General features: G+C 32.4%; 1 protein-coding gene across 12 annotated transcripts in view; it reads right to left on the reverse strand.

Moving 5' to 3' along the window:
* Nucleotides 1-583: 583 nt before the first annotated feature.
* ZNF280D (zinc finger protein 280D) overlaps nt 584-12,176 on the reverse strand; it is a 305,658-nt gene continuing 294,065 nt past the window's right edge. For 9 of the 12 annotated variants that reach the window (XM_032417680.1, XM_032417682.1, XM_032417672.1 and 6 more), the window contains 2 exons: nt 7,194-7,249; nt 595-4,140 (listed from right to left, as the gene is read on the reverse strand). In XM_032417680.1, coding sequence (XP_032273571.1) covers nt 3,516-4,140; nt 7,194-7,249 — 681 coding nt within the window. In that variant the 3' untranslated portion in view covers nt 595-3,515. Of the gene's footprint in view, nt 4,141-7,193; nt 7,250-12,176 lie in introns of all 12 variants that reach the window. The other 3 variants (XM_032417673.1, XM_032417674.1, XM_032417684.1) reach the window with 2 other exon arrangements.

Below are 12,176 nucleotides of genomic sequence, written 5' to 3' on the forward strand. Positions count from 1 at the left end.
CTACATGGACCTGCAGATAGGCCTCACTTAAAAAAATACTTTAAAAAATAGTTGTTTCTCTCTTTTAATACGTACTTTTAATAGTATCTTGAATAGGTAAGTCAAATGATTCGTGTCTTAGCTGAAAAAACAAGTCTTAGTGTTAAAGTAATCTAGTAAAAATGAAATATTTGCAATCCTTCTTTAGCGCCTACACACATACAAAAGTCCTTCATTGAAGTCAGCACAAGTGAGTGGTTTTGGAATAATAATTTCAATGGAACAAAAACGATCATGTCAACCATAAAGTAAAAAAATGACATTACAGAAGCCTACAAATATTTAATGATGTTAAAACTTCTATAATTATTATATAAAGTATATCTTTAAATTACTTGCTACCTTTCCTATTAATAATATATTCACTAACTACTGCTCCTGAGGTAAAATTCCTCAAATCCTATTAATAAAAAAGATCACTAGGTCCTTTTCCTTAGATTAAGAAGTCCTCCATTCCAAATGCATATAATCAGTGTATGAATAAATAAAACTATAATTAGTACCATCAATGGGAGGATTATTTGCAAAAAGATAATTTATTTTAAAAACAGACATTCAATATAAATGCTGGGAACTACAGATGTGGTAGAAAAACATTAATTTCAGAATCAGATCAAATTTCATTCAAATCTTAGCTTTGTAACCTTAAGCAAATAATTGCTTAGATATTTGGTTTCCTCATCTTTTTACTTACAGCTAAAACAAGGTGACTTGTATCTTGTCAGTTCCTTTTTAAAATGTTTAGTTCTTAAAAATTTTTATGGGATGAGAAAAATTCCAATTTCCTCCCTCAAACTTCAGAGAGATGCAAAGGGGAAGAAATAACACAAATAAAGATGGCATTCAGATTTTCAATGTAAATTAAAAGTATATCCCACAAAACAAATACAATGCTTCTTAGTGTCATTGAACTGCACTTAGAATCAATCGTAATTTTATTGTTAGGTAACAATAATACACTAAGGCACCTTGGTAGGTAGTTCTTAGGCAAACAGTCACTAGAGTGCATCACTGGCTCTCACTGTCATATTAAGGTAGTCTAAGCACTCCAAAGCAGGCACAGGCAAACCACAATCCATGGGCCAAACATTCTTGTTTTGTAAATAAAGTTTTATTGGAACACAAACAGGCTATCATTTACATTGCATCTACAGCTGCTTTCGAACTACAAGGAAGAGTTGAATAATTGTGACCACACGGCCTACAATTATTTACTATCTGGCCCTACACAGAAAAAGTTTGCTGACCACTGTTCTAAAGCACTGCTACTCAAAGGTTTGGTTTGCACACCTGGACTGTTTGTTCCTGAACGGAAATGAAATGAGATGGTGTGAGAACATAAACCAATCATGTTAACCAAGTTGAAATAACCATTGTTTCAACTACACTTTTGTTTTCATTGCCAGGCTTTCTCAGTGAAGGACTTACAGTCTGGTACAGGTTCCTTTTCTAATAGTGGGTAGGTATAAACAGCTCACTGATTAACTACTTTGAATACCACTACTCTAAAGGTATAGAGCCACAGCAGAAGGAACTACCCAAAGCTCAAAGGGATAACAGTGTCACTTAGAGACTTATCTTGGCACAGTGATCAAGGGTTTTGTAGCATTAGGTGATAGGTTTGGTAACTAATTAAATAGGATTCAGAAAATGGTCTTAACATAGATTTTCTTCCACTCTTTGCTCTTCCTAAGATTTAAATTACTCCAAAAATCTTGTCAGCTATAGATTTATGTTTCAACAAGGTGAAGTGTAACAGCTAAAGTCCCTCTCTCCCTATCTTTTCTTGGTAGCAGGAAAGATGAAAATACTTGACCCTCCAAAAACAACTTTTCAAGAAAGTAAGTCAATAATATATTTTGCCTATTTAGCCTCTTTAATTTGCTGAACAGATAGAAAACTATAATAGTAAATTATATTTCTCTTGAATTAAAAGAATTTTTAAAGTAAATCTATTCTCTGCAAACATTACCAGTATTTTCCCCAGTACTTTAAGTCCTATTTTAAAATAAATCATGCATCAATTAAAAAATACAGAATGAAATCCTACCGCTAACTTTAACATGAAATTTCCTTGAACAAGTATACAATTTCTAAAGGCGCCAAAGGTAATCCGACTCAAGCAGTTTTCTGAAAAATAAAATTATTCAGGGACAGATTTTTATTGCAAATATTTACTCAAAAACTACTATATACAGCAGAATTTTAATAGCCGTTTAAAACGTTTAACATTCAGTGAAACAAAACTTAAGAATTCAAAGCACATTTTAAGAAGTAAAAATGTAGCATTTTAAATAAATTTTTTAGTACTTTAAAGCAAACTACTGTTATTCATATTATTTATTTCTATCTCTATTATTTTCTAGATGATAAAAAAACAACTGAAAAATCAATTTAGCAGCCATTTTATGGATAAAATAGGATATGGATAAATTAGGCTAAATATCCCAAACCAATTTTTTACATCACTGCTTTAGGTCCCATTTGAAGTTTCTATTTTACAATTAAAGAAAAAGTCACTTAAACATGGCATGAGCCAGGACATGTTTTCAGTTTACTGCTTTACAATATCTACATTATACCATACTTTGGTTTGGCTTCCAGACCATTTTTATGGGTCTATTTCTAAAGATCATTAAAACAATATTAAAAGCATAATAGCTACAGGAGTTTCAACAATGGGTTTCTATTTTATACAACTAGCACATCAAGGATTTCTGCACAGCTTACACACTGACAAAAAGCACAAATATAAATTTATTATCTTAATAATTTCACTTTCACTGAAAGTTTAATTAAGGTAAGTTTACAGCCTGGCAGGCTAACACTTGTATGGAGGTACACAGATTCAAATATTCTGTTTACATGCTTCTGACAGTCTGGAATGTTATATTAAATCCAAAATTAATTTTACGCTCATCCAAATTCTCATTAGATCAATTAATTTCGCACTCTAAGCATGCTCCATTTACCAGCATCATACTCAAAATGAAGCCTTCATTAACAATGCCTATCAGCCATTATTTTTGATCAATTATTCCCAAAAGGTGTGGGGTTTCCAAATCTCTTCAAGTTAACTGAAAAGAATACATAGGTAATAAAATCTTTTAGTTTAGGACTGATGGAAGTTTCAAAAGCTTTATTATTATAATTGATATTCTAATAATCAATTCGTACTGGCCACCAAGTTCTCCTCACAAACCATTAAATGAGACTTTTCCATTGCAAACTTAACTTCCACTAAAATCCTGTTATGTTTTAAAGGCTTCTTGGAAATCCACAGAAATCATGCTATTATCAGTGAATTGATTTCTTTAAGAACCTAGGTTGAACATACAGGTAAAGTGTATATGAATGACTTCCTTCACATTTTTCTCTTTCTGAACTCTACATAACAGCACCTCTGAGCTCACCTGATAGCACTGTTCCAAATATTCTTACCGTTGGTACACTAAACTTAGAATGACTACTAAATTTCAACTTCTTTCTTTTTCATCTGCCAGGTCTACTGTTGTCTCTGTTGTGCTACGGCTATTTTCTCCAGGAACACTGTCAGTTTGATCAGACACTAAGTCATCAGTCTTGGCTGAAGGATCACCACTACCTTTCTGAAGAATCTCTGTGGCTTCATACTCAAGTACCTCTGATGGAGTCAAAGGTTCTAAATGAACACTGCCTTGCTCACTAACATCAGAACTAACAGATTCAGGTTCATCTCTTTTTCTCAAAAACTGATCAATGCTAACATCACCAGATGTTAACTGCAAATCCTTAATATTCTTCGAAGAAAACCTAGCTTCACTGGAGTTGGAATCTTCAATCTGATCACATGAAATTAAGTTTCCTGAACTTTGACACATCTTCAACTCTGTTTCCTGACAAATGTGCTCTATTTGTTTCTCCTTTTCTACTTTATTGGCATCAATATTTGAATCATGACTGAAGATATTCTTTAAGCCCGTTTTCTGGTCTTCGAGACAGGTATCATTTTCCTTATTTGAAACTGTTACGCTTTCTTCACTTTTTGTTGCTAATGAGCCTTCAAATGAATTTGTATCACATCCATTTTTTTCTTCCTCTGAAGAAGCTTTATCTTGTTTACTGAAAAAATAAAGCCATTTATTATCTATTTCTTCAGAACACGATATATTTAAAAACTATCGAAATAAAAACATGCTCTTAAAAAAAAAAAAAAAGGTCAAGGTACATTTGCCAAAAAGGAAAAAAATAATCCAGGTCCCAAGTCCTGCTTTGTTACAGTTTAGGAGTGGCCATTTTCTTAGGCAAAAGAGTGAGAAACTCCAGAGTCACATATTAAAAGGAGACCTGGGAAATCTATCAAAACTGGTTTTAGTCCTGGTAATCATTACTTTTATCTGTGCACACCCTGTCTTCAGTGGAAATTTAAGCAGTCTTATTAATTTGTATGAGTACTTTAAAGAAGAAGTGAATATATTTGGAAAAAAAACATTTTTTAAATGATTTATATATCCTCTTAGAATGTCTTACCCTATGCAAAATCAAATAAGCATTCATAAACATTTCTCTAATTTTTAACAGTTTAACTTAAAAAAACATAAATACATGCCTGAAAAAAATATGTAAATATACAACATGCATATTATATACATATGTGTATACATAAATGTTTATGTGTATATGAGTGTGTCTGTGTGTTCTCTATTAACCTGGCATGTTAACAGAAACTATACAGTGAATCATAAAACATTAGAAACAGAACACTTTAAAGAGGATCTCCAGCTCCTTATCTAGATGTTACAATACTTATTTTATCAAAAATAAATTTAATGATTACAGATATCTTATTTCTTCTCTTAATCCACCTGGAATTTGGACTTTTTCTGAATGAACTGACAAAATATCAAAGCAATGTTATCAAATGGTCATTCATTATTTACGAACTTATATTTATATAAGTTAAATAAGTCTGCTATTTATTTCGTTCTGATCTGTCTTTATTCTTGGGCCAATACCACCTAGTCTTACAAATTATAGTTAACAATATATTTTATTATTTAATAGAGCAAATCACCTACTATCCACTACTTTTCTCCCTAAGTTTAATAGTTTAAAAATGTAAAAGACATTTGTACAAGGATGCTCATAAAAACAATGTTTAAATAGCAAATACAGAGGGGTGCCTGAGTGGCTCAGTCGATTAAGCATCTGCCTTGGGTTCAGGTCATGATCCCTGGGTTCTGGGATCAAGTCCCATGTCGGGCTCCCTGCTCAGCAGTGAGTCTGCTTCTCCCTTTGCCTGACACTTCGCCCGGCTTATGCTCGCTCTCTTGCTTGCTTTCTCAATAAATAAAATCTTAAAAAAAAAAAAAATAGCAAATACAGAAACAACCTAATATCTAACAAGAGAGCAATGATTTAATAAATTATGGTAGTAAATAGAAAAATATGAATCTTCCTTTAAACATCATTGGTTTCTAAACCAAATCCCAGTAGCATTTTTTAACTAAATATTCATTATTAAACCTATAAAATAATTTGGAAAATGACCTATCATACATTACTTATTAATTATTTTCTATCACAGTAAGTTTTCATTTTCTTCATTTAGATCCTGTACATTTCTCATTTTTGTTATTGTGAATTAACTTTTTGTCCATTGTATTTTGTAATCACATGTTATTGGCATACTAAAACATTCAGATTTTTATAGTAAGCTACCTTAATTAATACTCTCATTAATTTCATTCTTAGCTCATTTTCTTGGATCTTATAGGTCAATTATACCATCTGCAAACAATTATAATATTTTCATTTAAACTTATATAATTATTATTTTTGTTCAGATCTTATTGGATTAGCTACAATTTACAGAAATGTTAAATTATAGAGAGGTGACTAGTCTGCTTTTTCAAACTCCTTCATTGAATTTTTGTTAACCACTGCCCGTGTCCCCAAATTCCAGGTGAAGAAAGGGCTAGATCATTTTTCTAGTAAAGTCTAAGAGACACCTTCATAAGGCCTTATTCCATAATTTTCTTTTCAGGGGCAATAGATTAATTAATCTCATTCAGTTAACAAGCACCCTACACCTGATGCTGTACAGCTATATATAAGATACACAGCATAAAGATAGACATGGGGAAATTACTTAATTTAAAAGACAAAATAAAATTATCTTTATCTGGAATTAAGTTCTACTTAGAATGTCAGATTCTCTTTTGCTAAGAAAGCTTCTAAAATAAGATAAAAACAGAGAGGGAGGCAAACCAAGAGACCCTTAACTACAGAGAAAAAGTGAGGGTTGGTGGAAGGAGGTAGAAATAGGTGATGGGCACTAAGGAGAGCACTTGTTATGAATAGCACTGGGTGTTATATGCTAGTGATGAATTACTAAATTCTACCCCTGAAACGAATACTATGGTATATGTTAACTAATTTGAATTTAAATAAAATCTTGAAAGTAAAAAAGAATGTCTTGTGGTCTTTAGTGTTGATCAGAGCATTAAATTTTTTATTTTTTTATTTTTTATTTTTTTTTAAGATTTTATTTATTTATTTGAGAGAGAGAGAGAGAAACAGCATGAGAGGGGATAGGGTCAGAGGGAGAAGCAGGCTCCCCGCTGAGCCGGGAGCCCGATGTGGGACTCGATCCCAGGACTCCGGGATCATGACCTGAGCCGAAGGCAGTCGCTTAACCAACTGAGCCACCCAGGCGCCCAGAGCATTAAATTTTTTAAAGCCAATCCCTGAAGTTTGAAACTTTTATGTTAAGGTCCCACCATAGAAGTAGCTTTATAAAGCTTTTGAAAATACTTTAGCGAGAAAAGATTTTAATATTACCTGTTTGCAAAAATTGTCCCCATTTTGTAACTTGTAGGATCTTGTAATTGTTTTCATTTAATAGGGGCAATTAAAATCTGTTAACATTTTATTTACTAGTAAAAATTTTTTACTAGTTAAAAATTTAACAACTATAAGATGTTTAAAGGATGTTGAAAAGATTTCAAAATTAAGGATCTGCAGTATGTTTTTGTTGTATTAAAATTCCAATTTTTATTTTAGTTAAAACTAAAATAACATATAAAATAAAATGTCAACTAAAATAACGCAGGCCAAGTGTCAGCTTTTTAAAGACTTTAATTTCAAGAGATTCAGTTTTTCCTTATATTTACCTTTCAGAATTTGATGTTTCTGTTTCTCCTTGAGCCATATTAGGTCTTGCAATTTCCTGAAATGATTAAGAATATGTTTCTTTTATATTCATGGTTAAACTTAAATTAAATTAATTATACTAAACTTTCTGGATTAAAGGAACTTAAGTGTGCAACCTAATATAGCAAAGAAATAGAAAAACAGTTTATTAAAGTATGTATTATATAATAATTCTCAAAATTAAAAGCAGAATTTTTAAAAATCTTTAAAAAATACCTATAAGAATTTCAGTGTACTAGAAGTTTCTGAATCAAGGTCATGAAGCAGTTATCCAGTTATAACAATACCTACTTTTCTTAGACTCTATGTAAAATGTGCATGATAATTACAATTAATTGAATAGAAAACTAGTAAAACACAATGTGAATTTGAATAACAAGTTGTATCCAAAGTATTTTATACAAACATATTAAATACAAACACCTATATGAAACATATCTGAAATTATGGTTTCATATTTGGAGTAATATTAACCCTTCTATTGTCAAACCAAGTAATATGAGATGATAGACAAATTAAATATTTTGCTGACTTGAAATGTTTTATAGGGAGAAAAGAATACAGTAAAACTTCAGTGAGCCAGAGGCCAGCCTAACAGTTCGTAACAATTACCAATTATTAAGTACATATGATGCGTGAGGTACTAAGAGCTTTACACTATCTCATTTAATCCTCATATTAGACATTCTCAATTCCATTTTTATAATAGGAAATACAACTACGTAGGTTAAGTAGAAAACCCCAGGCAATAACCACAATAAATGGTGAAGATCCAAATCTAGGTCTAGCTCTTAACTAGTACAGTGATTGACTGAGGCCTGTGAAATTGATAATGGTGTATTAATCACATGTTTATTTTTTTTTACTCTCCTAAAACTGTGCTAAAATGAGGCAAAGACATAAAACATTTTCATTCATAAAGACCATGAAAACCCCAAAGCATAGTAACTGTCAACGAGATGTCAACAAATTTTTAGATGGAAAGTGGCTGGAGAAGCAGAAGTTGACTTTGCAACATGGAGGAATTTACAACTAAATATCTGAGTAGGGGAGTGCAAGGAGAAGACAATCAATTTGCTCAGAGAACTGAAGCAATCTGGTATTTGAAGGAATTCAGTACAAGATCCAGTACATAAAAAATAAAAATGAAGCACAAGGACTGCTGAGAAATCTAAATGCTCTTTCCCTAATTCACACAACAGATACCTATCCTTTCCTCTACCACAGAGGCTAAAGTAACTTTCTGAACTAGAGACAATTTAGACTTGTGAACACCAGGAATGGCAAAGGGAAGCCATGAGGAACTGAGAGAAAACAGAAAAATTTAGTCCAAGTCCATAAACTGAATAAAGGTCCCCACAGTTCTTCTCCCTGCCTGGCTCCCAGAATGCCAGCAGCTGGAGGAATCACTCTTCACCACCAACAGCCAGAATCTAGAAGATTCTTCTTTGGAGAAAATTATCAGCCTCAAGGCAGACAAGGTTTCCCATAATGACTTTGAAAGCATCTTCCTCACCAAAGAATCAGTGAGCTCAGCACCTGATTTTCCTATGGTGAGGTCTAAACAATTCCCATACGGACCACGCAGATCGTGTAGGGCACTAATCCAGGAGGGTTAACTAACCTTCACATTATAATCCGTGGCAGTAGTGTGTTTCACAGACACCTAGGACCTCCAAGACACCTTCAGGAGGCAGGTGAAGTTAAAACTCTTGGTACAGAAGCCATCGTGAGTAAACAGGCTGGCATGCTGGCATCTTAACATGAAATCAAGGCGGTGGCATCAAGCCAAAACTACACTAGTAATCACTGTATTCTTCACTGGCAAACACCAGCAGTAAAAGTCACTTTATTAAATATCAATCTTTGAGTTCCTGTCTTTCTAATATTCTGTGTGATAAAAAAGGAAGTATGCATAAAGCATTGCTATTGTGTACTGAAACACTTGGGTCTATGATTGAGTTGCAAGGTGAAGTTTGACACAATTTCTTCAAAGAACATCATTTTTATTTTAAAGGATGACTGTCCAAACTATGACTATTTAGACTTGGTTATTTAGGAGATATTTTCTTGAAAATTGACAAAGTGTGCCTATCACATCAAAGAAAACAACTGACAGTGCTTATTGCCAGTAATAAAATTCAAACAAATATTAAATTTTAGGAAAACTTGTATTCACCATTGATCAGGTTTACGCTAATATTAAAGAATGACTTGGTATTATACATAAAACATGTCAACACCTGCAAAATTTATGTAACTCAGTGAACCAATATTTTTTCCAAATGATTAATCGATGTTATAAAATCATGCATGAATAAAAGATCCAGACAGGCCAATAGATTTTAATGTATCAAAGCATAAAAAGTTCAGTAATATGGAATGAGATTCCACATTGCAAAAAACCTTTAAGAAAACTTCCTCTTGTCTATTTTTGATGTAGTATAAAAAAAAAACACAATTATTTGAAAAGATTATTGAAGTACTAGGTAAGGCTGGATATTCTTCATATATTTCAACCACAATAATATATCACAACAGACTGAATGCAGAAACATGAGAATCCAGTTTTCTCCTACTTAACTAGACAGTACAAAGATATGCAAAAGTATAAAACAATACCAGTGTTCTAAGTTTCTTGTGTTTTAGAAAATAGTTATTTTTCAGAAAAAAATGTGTCATTTATGTAACTATATAGTAGGTTTATTAGTTTGATTTTTAAGTTACAATAGAGTTTTAGATCTCACATTTTAAATTTCTAATATGGTAAATTTAATACTTTTTGAGAGTATATATAAATAGTACCCTTTGTGGAGTTCTGCAGTGCACAACCTCTATGACTATTCATATTCAACAAGTCTCCATATTCAACAACAAGTCTTCAATGAACTCTGTAGTGCCTTACTCTTTAGTGTATGGGCAGCCAAGGATCACCACACCATTGAAGACATGCTTTATTTTTTATTTTTTTAAAGGTTTCATTTATTATTTATTTGAGAGTAAGAGAGAGAGAGAGAGAGCATGAGCTGGAGGGAGAGGGAGAGAGAATCTGAAGCAGACTCTGTGCTGAGTTCAGAGCCAGACGTGGGGCTTGATCTTATGACCATGAGATCATGACCTGAGCTGAAACCAAGAGTCGGATGCTTAATAACCGACTGAGCCACCCAGGCGCCCCTGAAGACATCCTTTAACATCAGAAATAACAAAATAAATAGGAATAAAGAAAGGAGCTAGGAGACATCAGAGACATTGCTGGGAACAAAAGGAAAAAAATATAATAAACATTTAATATCCCCAAAGAAGTGTAAGATGTTATTACATCCATTAAACAAGAACAAAAATTATGAAGAGAAAAATTGAAGAATAAAAATATTAAAGAGCTCTTCAAAATTAAATATATGACAACTAAAATAAATTAAGTTTAGAAAAATTTTTTAAAAAGATTGAATGAAAAAGACAAAAAGAGGGAAGGCAAGAAAGAAAGTATCATCCAATTAGAGGAGTTAATGCAGGAAATAGTGTCACATCAATAGGAAAAATGAGAGAGAGAAAATGAACAAAGAAAAGTGAAAATTTACCAAAGAAATAATACAAGAAAATTTGCTCCAAACATATATATCCAAATTACAAAGCCTTATTAAATGCCTACCATAATGAACGGAAAAAGGATTGGTGAACATATCATGAAATTTCAAAACACCAGAGATAGAGATAATCATTAAAGTTGCCAGAAAGAACAAAATAACCAAAATGCAAAGAAACTGGAGCAAGAATGGCATCAGACTTATCAAAATTGCATGGGAAAAATGATTTCTATGTACTTTAGCCAAACTATCTTTAAGTAAATATAGTTTAAAATATGCAAGGAGTGAGAAAAAATGAGCCCCTTCTGAGAGAGTTGTTAGAGAACATGTTTCATAAAAATAGGAAGTAAACCAAGAAAAAGGGAACTCCTAGTTCAGAAAATAGGATATCCAACACAAGAAAGTAGCAAAGGAAAATCCTGATACAACAAACTGCATCAGGCTTAGAGAGCAGCTAGTTTAAACTGAAGGAGATCTGAGAGGAGATATGCAAACTCTCCAACAATTTCTTTTGATGTGTGTGAACATTTGGAAAAAATACTTGCAAACATTAGACAAATAAATCACAACACTTTTTTAAAAACAGCATTAGGTGTATAGAGAACTAAACAAATGAGTCAAGATATATATTGTTTAACTCCATAAAAACAAAATAAAATATAGTAAAGGAAAAGAAATCATAGTAGTACTTCCTGGCTCAGCACACATAAAGGTCTCAAAAACTGTGATGTAACTGTGCTGAAATCAGTGCTATGCCAAGCCATATTGGAACCTGAGGTAAAAGGAAAAACACATACCCCTATATACACATTATTCTTTTTTTTATTGTGGTAAAATACACATAAAATTTACCATCATAACCACTTTTAAGTGTACAGTTCAGTGGTATTAAATACATTCACACTGTTGTGTGACCATCAACACCATCCCCGTAACATTTTTCATCTTGTAAAATTAAACTCTATACTCTAATTAAACAACTCCACATTCTCCTCTTCCCCTCGCCCCTGACAACTGCCACTATACTCTCCATTCTTTATGATTTTGACTATTCTAAGTACCTCATATAAGGGGAATCATACAGGATGTCTTTTGTGACTGATTCATCTGATTTAGCATAATGCATTCAAGGCTTATCCACATTGTAGCATACTGCAGAATTTCCTTCCTTTTCACAGTTGAATAATATTCCCTTGTATGCGTATACCACATTTTGCCTATTCATTCATCTATAGATGGATACTTGGTATACTTCCATATCTCAGCTATTGTGAATAATGTTGCTACGAAAATGAGTGTACAAATATCTCCTTTAGTCTCTGCTTTCAGTTCTTTTGGGTATACTCAGAAGTGGAATTG

Source organism: Phoca vitulina, unplaced genomic scaffold (genome assembly GCF_004348235.1).
Source record: "Phoca vitulina isolate PV1807 unplaced genomic scaffold, GSC_HSeal_1.0 scaffold20, whole genome shotgun sequence".
Taxonomy (NCBI): domain Eukaryota; kingdom Metazoa; phylum Chordata; class Mammalia; order Carnivora; family Phocidae; genus Phoca; species Phoca vitulina.